Genomic DNA, 14,663 nt, shown 5'->3' with positions numbered 1-14,663 from the left:
TCTATCATTCTTCCTTAATCCAAAACATTAATATGGTGGTTTTTCTCTAAACCAGACACAGAAAAGTCTGATAGGAGAACTGCAATCAAACTAAGTGGATTAAGCAATGATACACAAAAGCAACACTGCTGATGTTGAAATTCAAGCATAAGCAAGCATAACAATCAGCCAAAAATTGGAAAGAGGCAGAGGAAACTTTTGGTAGTGTTGGATATAGTAATTATCTATATTATGTTAATGATTTCACAAGTGCATATATATGTCAAAATTTACCAAACTCTATGCTTTTGCATGCAATTTTATCTCAACTAGATTTCAGTAAAGCATTTTTTAAAAATTAGCAGGGAAAAAATCATTATTCATTTTTACCCATCACTCAGCTACTTTAAAGACAAAAGTGGAAACTAATTCAGAGTCTATAACCAAGTATAATCAACAACTCATGGATCACAGGCAAAGAGTCGTCCAAGTTCAAAGAAGAGGTATATCAACTTTTTCAAAAGAAAGAACTTAAGTCTCAATGGAAGAATCCTGAGACTGGTCAAACGATTATGGAGGTGACATTGCCTATGCAATTTATGTCCCACCCTGGTGCAAAATGCTCCTGGTTTCCATTTCCAAACAGATATGTGATGACACAGAGTTTATCAGGATTTGCAGCCTTACTGTACTTCTCTTCCTTGCACCTCTGCAGAATCTCTAAGCTCCTCTGGTGGACTGGGTGTTGGAGAAAGCTAAAACTATCCATACTTTTCAAAATTGCACATGGCGCTGTATCATCATGTCCTTAGGAAGCAAAAGAAAAACAAAAAATGGAGAAAAGAAAAAGATTACATAAGCCCAAACCAATAGAGATTCAAGGACAATGCTGCCAACTATCTTAAGAATATATATAAGTGTATCAAGTAATAGGAGTTAAATGTGAATAATTTTTCTAAATTGATTTGTGGAAATTACACAAAAATAAAAGGAAAACATAAAGGTATTTTTTAGATATTCCAAGTATCCTTATCAGTATTCAAAGTGTTGTGAGATAACATCACACTGAAAATTTCTAATTTAAAATATTAGGGAAATTTCAAAACAATTTGTATGATTTAGCTATTTTTTTAATAGACCCATTTTTATCAGGTCTGAAATATAATTAGCATATAGTTGGCAACAATGCAAGGAACAATGATGGAACACCAAAGAGAAATATACCCAAAACAATTTACCAAAAGTTAAACAATTCTTTCACAAATCTTGCAATAAACCACACTTGTAGGAATTCCAACAAGTGTGTCAATGTTTAAAGAGCAGGAAGAAAAGCAAAACAGAGCAGGAAAACCCAGCAGCACTTTGGTATTTATAAATCTGAAAAGAAAGTTGGAAAATGTACCTCACCACCACTTCTTAGTCAAGTGAGACAGGATCAACTACTGGTGGGAAACGGAAGAGAGCATGTTCACATAAGGACCAAAGCCCCAGATTAGTGCTACTGAAACCATGAGTCACTCTAGCAATGATGAGGATTTGGGGGATGTCAGTACCATTAATATTAGCAACAGACGGATTTAAAAGAGAATAGGCACCGCCAATTTTGGGAGGTGGTGTTGAGTATCATTTACTCAAAGAACATCTCTAGAGATAAGACGTTATATTCAAATTTGTGTAGGTTTGCCTTTAAAAAACAAAAGGGGGGAGAAAAGGGAATGGTTTAACAACAGAGGCAAAGTAAGCAACACAATGAACTAAAGTTTCATTAGTGCATATTTACTCTATAATTTGGAATGAGATACTATATAGGAACAGTTCTCAACACAGGATCATTTAAAAAGTTAAACAGAGGCAGAGTAGTTCAAACAAGTTGGCAAAGCATGGTTTAGTCTAACCATAATTCCTTAAACTGGGTCCAGAGAAAAGGCATCTACATTTTAGCTGAAGACATGGAATCTTACAATACATTATATAAGAATAAACACATAAATAGCAGGCTCTTAAAAATGAAATAGATGTGAAAATTATTTTCACATCCAATATTAAAAGAGTAAACGAATAAAACACTATCTCATCCACTGTGGATAGCCCACAGCTGCAAATGTTCAATGTTTCAAAAAGAGACAAATATTATCAAGTTATCTATCATTTCTAGGTCAAAGAATACCTCAGTAAAAATATTCTTCACTCATTACCAATAATTCTCCCCTCCATGTTTGACGGGCTATTTGAAGAAAGAATGCTTAGGTTCAGACTAGCCTGTACTTTACCAATAATCCTCCCCACCACGTTTGATGGGCTACATGAAGAAAGAATGCTTAGGCAAAGAGACTGGCACACTGACACTGCAGAGCCTGGTTGGGATTCTCTCCTTCCTTCTCTTTCTGCACCCCCCCCAACCCATCTCAAAATAAAACTTTAAAAAGAAAAAGAAAAAAAAGAAAACAAGAACTCTTCCTTTGGGGCTCCTGGGTGGCTCAGTCAGTTAAGCGTCTGACTCTTGATTTCAACTCAGATCATGATTTCACAGTTTGTAAGTTTGAGCCCTGTATCCAGCTCTGCAGAACTTGCTTGGGATTCTTCTCTCTCTGTCCCTCTCCCCAACTCATGTGCTCTCTCTCAAAATAAAAATAAACTTTTAGAAGTGTGTTGTTGAGTTTCCATATGTCTTTTTTTTAATGTTTATTTATTTTTGAGAGAGAGGAAGGCAGAGTGTGAGTTGAGGAGGGCCAGAGAGAGAGGGAGACACAGAATCTGAAGCAGGCTCCAGGCTCGGAGTTGTCAGCACAGAGCCCGATGCGGGGCTCAAACTCATGAACCATAAGATCATGACCTGAGCCAAAGTCAAACACTTAACTTACTGAGCCACACAGGTACCCCTCCAGATATGTCTTACGACATATTATTTGCGCTCCTCTTCTCTCATTACTATCTTCTTTTGTATTAAACAGATGTTTTCTAGTATATTCTTACTTTTTTGTCATTTATTTTACCATCATTTTTTAGTTATTTTCATAACAAATGCCAAGGGAATATAGAATTAGCATCTTATAACAATCAAGGCTGGATTAAAAACCACTTAATTTCAGTAGTATATAAAAATGTTTCCCAGGGTGCACCAGGGTGGCTCAGTCGGTTAAGCTTCTGACTCTTAGTTTCCACTCAAGTCATGATCTCATGGCTGTGGAATTGAGCGCTGTGCTGGGCTCTATGCTGAGTCAGCCTGCTGGGGATTCTGTCTTTCTCTCTCTGAGCCTCCCCTGCTCATGCTCTATCTCTCAAAAATATTAATTGATTGATTTTTTAAAATGTTTCCCCTATATAGTTCCATTCCCTTCCTCCTCCTTTATGCTGTTATCATACAAATTTACACCTTTAAATGTCATGCCCATCAACAGAGATTTATAATTATTGCTTTGTACCAGTCTTTTAAATCAAATTGGGGCGGGGGAGGGGGGGGAGTTACAAAATGTAAAAAATATACTTTTACTATATTTTTTATTTAACTCTATAGTTGTCTTTAATGTGCTCTTTAGTATTTCATGTTACTGTCTAGTTTCCTTTCATTTCCACCAGAAGAACCCACTGTAGTATCTCCTGTGAGGCAAATCTGATAGTAACAGTAGCCCAGGATTTGTTTATCCAGGAATGTCCTAATTTCACCATCACTTTGAAGGGCAATTTTGCTGAATACAGAATTCTTGACTGACTCTCTTTTATCTTTCAGCACTTTGAATATATCAAGCCACCGCCCTCTAGCTTCAATGGTTCCTGATGATGAATCAACTGTCACTCTCACTGAGAATACTTTGTACATGATGAATTACTTCTCTCTCGCTGCTCTCAATATTTTCTCTCAGGCCAATTCAATTATGATGTATCTAAGTTTGGATCTCTTTGAATTCACCATTGTAGTTTGAACCTCTTGGATATATAGATTAGTTTCCTCATCAAATTTGAGGAGTTTTTGGCCATTATTATTTCTTGAAATGTTTACTGCCCCTTTCTCTATCTTTCTGGACTACCAGAAATCAGTGTACTTTCTGGTGTCCCATAGCTCTTTTCATTCTTATTCATTCTTTTTTCTTTCTGTTCCTTAGAACAGATCATCTCAACTGATCTGTCTTCAAGTTCACAGATTCTGGCCTCTGCCTGTTCAAATCTGTTGCTGAATCTAGTGAATTTCTCATACATATATAAATTAATATTTTATATTTGGTCAGACATTGTTCTCAAAATTTGCATTAGTCTTCAGACATGGTTGCCTTTGAACATATTTAAAATAGTCATATTTTTTCTTTGCACATCCCATAATTGTGTATAGAACAGCAGATATTTTTTTTGAGAGTGGAAAAACATCTTTATTTTTTTAAACAATATTTTTAATTATTTACTTAATAATTTAAGGTCTTCTTTTCACATTTACATGTCACTCAAGGAACAGGAATTATTTTTGTGAGTTTTATTAAAACATTTAATTTGCAACAAATTTATAACAAATTTCATATTTTTATATCTTCACACTTTTAAGAGTAGGAACACAAATATTTTTAAAAATATAACACGGCAATTCTGGAAATCAGAGTCTCCCTTCTTCCCAGGATTTAATGTTTCATGTAACTGTTGCTATCGTCTGGGACTTTCCTGAACCAATTCTATAAAGTTTGTATTCTTTGTCATATATGATCACAGAGAAATCTCTCATCAGTCTGCTTGGTGCTCAGCTAACTACTGAAGGCAGATATTTCTACATGCCTGGAAGCAATAAACCTCCCCGTCTTTGTCAAAGTTCACTGTGCATGTGTTTTGGGGCACACCTTCAACACCCTGCTAATCTGCTAGGCAGTTTACAACTGTCTTATATGATCTCACCTTTGCTTCCTGCTTGCACAGAGCCTGAAGGTCATAGAAGTGAGAGAGAAGGATCTTCTTGGGTCTTTCCTGAGCATATGCATAGGACTGGGCATGTACACAGCCCTATGTATGTACACAACTATCTAGATTTCCATGAAGATACAGGAAATTTTCAAAGCCATTACTATGGAGACCTCATTTCCCAGCTTTTCCTTTTAAGTTTTTTAGTTAGTTTTTGCCCCAACTGCTATCTACTACTAGCAGGGAGTTGCACTATTCAACAAGTACTTCTGATTATTTTTGGACATCACCCCTACATAAAAGGCTATTCACACTGGGCAAGCTCTGAGTCAGGTTAAAGAAGCAAGTGGGTGTCAGGTTTTCCAGGGAACCACCTAATATGCTGAATATAATTCTCTGGAAATGGGGCTTTTGAAGGACCTCCAGCCTCCATCTACTACCTGTAATGGCTGTCAAACTGCTGATATTCAATGTGTTTCTGACCTATTGGTTTTCAAGGCTATCATGGGGAGCTGGGGACGGAAGAATGCAAACAGTGTAAATTAAAAGGCTACAAAGTGCATTGTCTTTACCAATATTCAGCCTTTTTTCTTGTATAAACACTTTCTAGATTACTACAGGCCTTTGATAAATTTCCTGAGTTCTGACAAAGTTATTCTGACATTTTCTGCAAGTATTTGTGTTGCTTTTATGGAAGAGGTTCCTATTCTACCATTTCACTGACATTCCATCTAAGACACTACTCTTAAACCACCATACTACAGTGCCTGATACAGAAGTGATTTATAAAAAATATTCAGAGTTTATTTTGTTCATAAAAATCCATTTAATTGTCTTAAATTAAGGGTACATTTAAATTTGGGAAAGAACTGTGGACAGAGTACTGCATAGAGATCCTAGACCCTTGGTGATATCAAAATCAGTTTTAGTACCTGGTCATTCCTGGAAATAGATGGTCCATGGAACCCTTACCCTTCTCCCACTTAGAAAGAAATGATAGCACATTAGAGTCATGCAATCCACTGAGTGGGTGGGGAAAAGGAACAGGTTATGTGGGGCAGGTTATGTGGAAACTATTATAGCTCTCTGTGAAAACTATATTAATGACTTCAGCTTCTCTCCTGTAGATGAAGAAAAAACTGACACTTTGAACTCTCTTGTTCTTGCCTCTTTTCCCTATACCACAACTGAACTCCCCATTTCTGTCTAGCTGTTTTAGATTGATTAAAATTCTCCAAAAGAGCTACATAAAACATCACTGCACTCGCTTCTACATACAGCATAATTCATGGTCAAGTTATGATCTCTCCTACTCTCTTCCAGAATCTTTCTTATTCAGGAAGAGGCAAGGTGAATGACACTACTGGAATGTCTGTTCTCTCATACCTCACTGCTGACCAGACAAATCATTACTATTTCTCAGGGCCAACATGTACCTTTACTCAGATGGCCTACTTATATGACTCCATTAAGGACATTTTATGGTTTCCTGATTACCATAATATACATTACACAATTTTAACAAATTTATCCTTGAAAAGAATAAATTGAATTAGTTTTTATTTAAAAGTATTAAACAAATAGCACTGTGTCCTTTAATTTGGAAGTCTGTATACAATAGTCAAAAAGCAGATTTTAATTTAATATTCTCATTTGTGTTTGGTTTGCTTGATGATGAAAAAGAATGTCAGGGATTTCCATAAGAAAATCCAAAATTTTTTAGTTTACCATCAACTATTGTTGGCAATCAAGTTAAACTGTTGCCAGTTTAGCTAAGAGCCACTAAAACTTTTTTATACAGATACTCTCAAAGGAAGTGAAAAATATATTGTACTTCTGCAGTCTACATCTTCTTTCTTCATTAAAGTATTATTATCTTTGACCTCTTATTCAGAATCTGAACTTGATTACCTTCTGCCATCCATATATTCCACTTCTACTTAAATAATCTCTAATTCCTATTTCATTTTCACATGTCTGCACACTATTTATGGTCATTATAAAAGTTCTGGGGGCGCCTGGGTGGTGCAGTCGGTTAAGCGTCCGACTTCAGCCAGGTCACGATCTCGCGGTCCGTGAGCTCGAGCCCCGCGTCCGGCTCTGGGCTGATGGCTCAGAGCCTGGAGCCTGTTTCCGATTCTGTGTCTCCCTCTCTCTCTGTCCCTCCCCCGTTCGTGCTCTGTCTCTCTCTGTCCCAAAAATAAATTAAAAAAAACGTTGGAAAAAAAAATTTTTTTTTTAAAAATTAAAAAAAAGTTCTGCATCTACTACTAATCCATTTTCAGTTATTCCAATAGTTTTCATTTTGCAATGCTACAATGTTCTAATTTAATGGCATCCTTTTATCCTAAACCCATCAGAGAACAGTAAATGGTGAGAGATGTGGAAGGAGCAAAAAAGCTGAATACTTGCACTGACACTAATATACTGTAATACAATTATTTCCTGTAACAAGTCTGTTCCATCATTGCCTCAAAATACAAATGAACTATGGAATTTCTTTTTCTTGAGAAAAAATGAAATTTAAGAAGTTAATCGAATGCAATTTCTGGGTTGTTGGTAATATTCTACTTCTTAATCTAGGTGGTAGTTCCAGGGGTGTTTTCACTTTGTGATAATTCATTGAGCTATACATTTTGGGGGGCACACTTTTCGGTATGCATGCATGTTATATCCCAAAATAAAAGAGCTTTCAAAAAGTTTATTATATGGAAGCTCTGTGCTGGCCAGAAAGGAAAAATAGATTAAAAAACAAGAAGAATTTAGAAATGATCAAAGTAGAAATAACACAGTATCATTTTGCTGATCATTAATAACATTACATATCTTTGTACAAATTGATAATAATAAACCTACAATCAGCTTTCATAAATAATATTTTAAATGCCAAAGGAACATACAAACAATGTGAATAATGTTTACAGAAAGCAGTATTTTCAATAGTAAATACAAGAAAAGTTTCTTCACTTAGTTATACCTTAGCAGGATACTTACCAATTTTTAAAATTTTCAAAATTAATAAATCCATTGTAATAAATAAGAACATATCTTAAAGGAAAAAAAATCTTTCCTTAAAGCGTTTTTCAAAGAGAGCCTCTTAGAAATAATTTTGTAAAAGACAAAGCAGGTTTAAGATATTCCTTTTATTTTCCAAAAAACTGTATTTCTCTCTACCTACAAAGGCCAGTTTGCACGTATTATAATTTGAAAAACAGAAGCTAAGCTCAATTAGCATTTTTCTCTCATTTTAGAAATACAATCTCCCAAATATGTGTATTCACCTGAAATATATAAAAGCTGAACCTAAAAGTTTTACTGCTAGTACACATACCAAAAAGCCATATATGTAAGTCTGGGGGTCCTGAAAGCACAGATGTGTCCTAGAGAACTTCTACTGAAGCTTCTCTGGGCAGAAAAACTTATTTTAAATCACTACATATATATTAGAAAATCCTCACTATGCAGCAATGGTCTATCTAAGGCTAGAGCTACAGCAAGCAACAGTGTGGTTTCCATTAAGTGGCAAGTGCTTATGAAGATGTCCTCCCACAGAATGTGAAATATGGCATTTTATGATTTAAGGGGAAAAGACACAGAAAAAGTATCCTGCTTCATTCATTTCTAAATTTCAAAGTAAAATTCAATGAACTAAAGAGTGGGAAGAAAAGAAATTTAACATTTGTAAACAGGTATTTTATATGTATCATTATTATCTGACTTTACCCCACAATTTTGAAGGCAATATTTTGAAGAAAAATTTCTTCAAATAGTCACAAAACCTTCTTCAAGAGAAGAAATGACACTTGACTGATTACTGAAGCCAGGTTATCTCTAACTAGACTACCCTACCTCTATCCCAATTTTTCTATCTCCTGATTTATTCTTTCACATTAAATTATGTTTCATTTGGAGTAAAAACTATGGCCTAAGAAGAAAATAGAAAAAGGTATCAATATTTAATTCTATATAAATAATGGTAAGTATCATTTTGTTTTTTTGTTTAAAAATTTTACCAATGTTTTACTAAATGCCTATTAAATACCAGGTGTCTTACATACATTACTCCTCTCAGGATTTATTAATAAAAATGTACCAACACATATATACACACAAACACCATATATCCACTTAATCATATAAAGTTCACTAGAACTAATAAGATCTGAAAATGATGTTAGGATATGGTAAGAAAACAGAAGAGAACAAAATTATGATATCTCTATTTTAAAAAGGTAAAAAATTAAAAGATGAAATATGGTAGAATACTAATATCTACTGCTTACCAGTTTTTCTCTGCACGTGTCTTTTCCCAGCTTCCCTGAAAGCAACCATGGCTCTGAAAAAAGCTCTGAGAACTGCCCATCGGAAAACCGCTACAGGATCAATTCCAATCATCCCAGAGATAAATGCATTCTTGCTACTTCTTAGAAGAGCTACAATGTCAGGGCGCATATGATCTGTATTTTTTTCCCGGAAATCCTACATGAAAAAAGTACCAATGTTATTTCTGAAAAAAATATTAAACCAAGAAGACAATGGGTGACATGTCTGAAAAGTGGCTAAATAAGGACTATAGAAGTGATTTCTGTTCTAGGTAGCTAACTGGATCAGATACCTTCTATAAAGTCCCATCCAACCCTAAAACTACTGAATTCTATAATACATTTCATTTAGAGTGAATATTCAATTATTTTATTGCAGCTTGTTAAACATTGAGCCTCTCTGAAGGGGTATTATATAAAATGACCAGAGAGTTGAACAATAAAAAGGAGGCAGACATAAGACAAGGAACAGTGTTCTAAGCAAAGGAAACACCTACTACCCATAGGTGGTGATGAACTGGACAAGTTAGGAGATAAGCAGTAAAACCAGGGGCTGGAGCATTCTGGGCAAGGGTGAGAGTGGTGGAAGATTTGGGAAATAAATAGGTTACGTAAGCCTGAGTTGAGAGTTTGGGTTTTATTCAAGTGTAAAGGAAAGCCAATGGAAGGCTAATGACATAAGCTAAATGTTGTTTTATAAACAACACTGGATGTTGCAGAGGGAATGAATTTGTGCAAAGAATTAAAAAAAGGAGAACAGCTACTACAATATTCCAGGTAAGAGCTAATTGTGACTTTAGACTACATTGGTGGTAATACTGTAAAGAGAAAATAGTTATTGTATTTGGGATATGTTTTGGAAGTAAGGCTGGTAATTTGCTGGTGGATTAGGCCCCAGTGAGAAAATGAGGGAATAAGCGTAACACCTATATTTTGGGTTTAAGTAACTAGGTGGATAGAGGTGCCATATTGATATGGATAAGCACAGAGAAAAGAGAAAGTTTAGGAAAAGGAAATGAGACCAAGAGATTAGTTTTGTACAAGTGAAGTCTGAGATGGTGAGGATAAAGATAGCAGTAAGTAACATTTATTGAATGGTTATTAGGTACACGGCACTCCTCTGAGCATTTTACATGTGCTATCTCATTTAAGCTCATTTCATCCACCTAACAACTCCTTAAGATAGAGAATATTACTATTATTCCTATTTTATAGATGAAGAATCTCAGTCACAGAGAGGTTAACTATCTTGGTCCCTATCACACAATAAGTAGAACAGGGATTCAAAGACAACCACTCATAACCACTGTACTATGTCTGCATACAGACATCAAGTAGGCAGATGAATATATGCATCTAGGAATCCTATACAGACTTCAGAAAATACATATGGATATCATTATCCACAGAGTTTTTTAAAGCAGGATAGTATTACCTAAAGAGCATAAACAGGCAGTAAAAACCACCTGCCAATAGAAGTCGGAGGGAATATCAGAAGAAAATGGGTTAAAACACTCCACACAAAGATAAAGAGGACAAAAAGCTTATACTCATGGAAGAAGGTTCTAGACTGATATGTATAGTCCAAAACACCCAGATTAAAGGATTAAAACTTGGTGAGTAAATCACCTGGAGTTGGTGCAACTTCACAGAACAGCTCTAACTCAGACTTCTACGAGGAGCACGCCTAGTATGATGTTTTCTAGAAGGCAGTTTGGACTCATCCTATTAACTTTTAGGGGTTTCTTTTCCTGTTCTTTGTTCTCTTGAGAATAGAAGAGGGAAAACAAGCCAGAAATCTTGGTCCTTGGCTTTCCCCTAACCATCTTTTGAGTAAAAGTATGTATTATAAAAGTTAGTAAAACTGAGTTAGAATTTATAAATTCAAATCACCACCACCACCAGCAGCAGCTAATACCTACAATGGGAGACAAGATGCCAGGCACTAAGTTAAGGACTATACATAACTTATTCAATTCTAACAAGTACTTAATAACACAGAATAATTATAAACCACACTTTACTGATAAGTAAATAGATAAAGAAGGTCAAACTACAGGAACTGAAACACTAGTCTGTTCTATACCAAAGACCATCCCATCCTATTAATAACTATATGGTACGACATAAAATTCTAGAAATCTTTTCCATGATGACTGTTAAATATTGATGGGAGACCTTCATTTTCCAAATGCAATGGTCTCATATGTCTTCAGAGTTCCAGATTTCTAAGTACAATTCACAAACTGATCATATCATTCTTGACATTTTCTTCTTGGTTTCTGTAACAACACATCTTGTGATTTACTACTTACCTTTTGTGCTGTGCATTCTCAGTCCCTACTGCTGGTTCCATTTTTGAAATTCTTATCTGATGTAAGGTGATTGATCTCAACCATAATAATGACCTTAAACACTATCTATATGATGAGGCCCAAATCTGTATTTCTACCTCAGATCTTTCTTGTTTGAGATCCACTTATACGTCTTAAAGGGATCTCAAACTTGAAAGAGAATGAGCAAGACTAGTATTACTTAAATGTTTGTAAGCATTCACCAGTAAAATCATGTGGGCCTGGAATTTCCTTTGTGGGAAAGATTTAAACTACTGATTTAAATTGTTTAACAGAAGTGGGAATCCCGGGTTTGCCTGTATTTTTAGTGTCAGTTTTGATGATGTGTGTTTTCCACGGAATTTTCCATTTTCATGTTAACAAGTTTATTGGCAAAATATGTTCAGATATTTTTAATATCTGTTGAGTATGTAGTTAAGTCCTCTTTTTTTCTGATATTTGTAATTTTTAAATATTTTTCTGTTATCAGTTATTTTCTATTACCTTTTACTTAAATTATTTTCTGTTATCTTTTTAAGAAACTAATTTTTGGCTTTGGTAATTTCCCTCTTGTATGTTTGTTCTCTACTGCATTGATTTCTGATCTTCCCTTTATTATTTCCTTCTAATTTGGAGGAGTAGGGTTAATTTCCTGTTCTTTTTTTAGTTTCTTGAAACAGAACGTTAATTACTTTCAACCATTCTTCCTAATATATGCATTAAAGTTATAAATCACTGCTTTAAATGCATCCTACCAATTACTATCAAATCTGCAAATTTTGATATGTTGTATTTTCATTCATGCTCAGTTTGAACTTAGTATTATATTGTAATTTCTTTTTTGACTCATGGGTTACATAGAAGGACTGTGCTTAATTTCTGAACACCCAAAGACTGCCTACTTATCCTTATAATATACCAAGCAGGTCAGTTTTTAACAATGCTTTTCAATTTTTCTGTTTTTACTGATTTTGTGTCTGCTTATTCTGTTACTAAGAGATATGTATAAAAATCTACAGCCAGATGGATTTTTCTAGTTCTACTTTTGTTCTCACTTTGCTTTTTATGTACTGAATCAAATCATTAGGTACAGGCAACTTTTGATGACTGTGTCTTCCTGTCAAACTGGCCCCTTTTATTGTTATGAAATGTGCCTCTTTATCTTTAGTAATACTTCTTGCTTTAAAGTCTACTTTGATAATAACATAATTATACATCAGCTTTCTTTTAGTTAGGGTTTGTGTGGTATATATTTTTCCATACTTTTAATTTCAACCTATCTGATAATATGGATGAACAATCCATACAAGTGTATATATAATTCCATTTATCTGAAATTTAATAACAAGTAAAACAAAGGATAAAAAATGAGGATAGTGGTTACCTCTAAGTGGGGGAGAATGAGCTGGGGAGGGGCCTGATAGAAATCTGTACACTTTAGATTTATGTATTTTATGTACCTCACTATATATAGCTCAAGATTTCTGGTTTTTATTCTAAACTGTATTTTTAAAATCTTTTTTTTACATAAGATAAAACTGACATGTAATGTTTAAGGTATATAATATGTTAATTTGATACATTTATACACTGCAGTATGATTACCGCTATAGCATTACTGAACACTTCCATCAGGTCATTTAATTTATCATTTCTTTTCTATGGTGAGACCATCTAAAATCTAGTCTCTTAACAACTTTGAAGACAATGCTATTATTACAATGTTAATTATAATTGCAATGCTGTGCATCAGGGCTCCAGAACTTATTCATCTTCTAACTACAAGTCTGTATCCTTTGTCCAACATCTCAATCCCTCCATCCCCAGCCCTGGTAGCCACCACTCAATTCTGTTACTCCTTTTTTTTCAATATTTATTTATTTTTAGAGACAGAGTGTGAGCAGGGGAGGGACAGAGAGAGAGGGAGACACAGAATCCCAAGTAGGTTCCAGGCTCTGAGCTGTCACCACAGAGCCCCACGCAGCACCTGAACTCACGAACTGTGAGATCATAACCTAAGCCGAAGTCAGGTGCTTAACCAACTGAGCCACCCAGGCACCCCTATTCTGTTATTCTTTATGTTTGTTCTAAAATCTGTTCCTTCCTGTCTTTTCCATCTCAGGAAACAGCACCTCAAATTCACCCATCAGTTACAGTCAGAAGTCACTTACTTTCAACCTGATAGGTTAGAATAAATCAATCAGGTTTTACTGATTACACCTCCAAAATTTTTTCTTAATCATCTAGATCCCCTACATCTCTACTGTCACCCTGGTGGTTCAGTTTACCTTAACATTTCACCTCAACTATTTAAAAAAGCTCCTAACTGATCTCCCAGCTTCCTCTCTCATCCTCTGCTATTCCTTCTCCTCAAAGGAATCAAAGCAATCTTTAAAAAACACGAATCACATCCTGTTTAAAATCTTTTTATTGCTCCCCATAATAAGTTCAACAAAAAACAAACACCTTTAACTTGTCCTAAAAGCTATGAATTAACTTGCTGTCCATTCTCTAAATTCATTTCATGCCACTATCTCCCTTGCTTACCAAAATCTAGTAACACTAGCCTGTTTTCAATTATTTTAACATACTAATTCTTTCCCACCTCATATCCTAGAATATTCATCATCTCAACTCCTCACCAAGGTAATGCTTGTTTCAGGTTAACTCTCAATATTTAAGTTTTCAGAGAGGTATTCATGGATCTCCAAATTCAAAATCCACTATATGACTACTATCTCTCATAGAACTCATTCATTTATTTATAGCAATACCCATTTATCTATATTACACACAAACACACACACACACACACACACACACACACACACACTGAGCCAAGAACAGGTCTGTCTAGTGTATTACTAAGCCATTCCAAACACCAGGGACAGTGTCTGACACATAGCCTGTATTTAACAAACACTTCCTAAATAAGTGAATCATTGATGAATGAATGAGTGATCTCAGTTGTGACTCTAATCTCAAGACCCAAGAGAAAGCTTATTGCTCCACTTTTCTCCAAAACATCACTGCCTTGTCTGGGAAATTATCTTAAATGGTAGGCTTAAACATCAAGTGGTTGAAGGGTAATGGGCTCACTAATTACAAACAGGAAATGGACACAATTATGAAGGTTCCCCTCTGCAGGAGTTAA

At 35.0% G+C, this 14,663-nt stretch overlaps 1 protein-coding gene across 13 annotated transcripts in view; it reads right to left on the bottom strand.

The window, feature by feature from the left end:
* MYO9A (myosin IXA) overlaps nt 1-14,663 on the bottom strand; it is a 279,521-nt gene that overhangs the window by 152,575 nt on the left and 112,283 nt on the right. For 12 of the 13 annotated variants that reach the window (XM_043553998.1, XM_043554007.1, XM_043554005.1 and 9 more), the window contains 2 exons: nt 9,138-9,333; nt 667-786 (listed from right to left, as the gene is read on the bottom strand). In XM_043553998.1, the coding sequence (XP_043409933.1) occupies nt 667-786; nt 9,138-9,333 (316 nt within the window). The remainder of the gene's footprint in view (nt 1-666; nt 787-9,137; nt 9,334-14,663) is intronic. The other variant, XM_043554006.1, reaches the window with a different exon arrangement.

The sequence above is a fragment of the Prionailurus bengalensis genome, chromosome B3, assembly GCF_016509475.1.
Source record: "Prionailurus bengalensis isolate Pbe53 chromosome B3, Fcat_Pben_1.1_paternal_pri, whole genome shotgun sequence".
NCBI lineage: Eukaryota > Metazoa > Chordata > Mammalia > Carnivora > Felidae > Prionailurus > Prionailurus bengalensis.
Note: the sequence above shows the minus strand (reverse complement) of the source record. Positions and strands in the feature narration are given on the sequence as shown.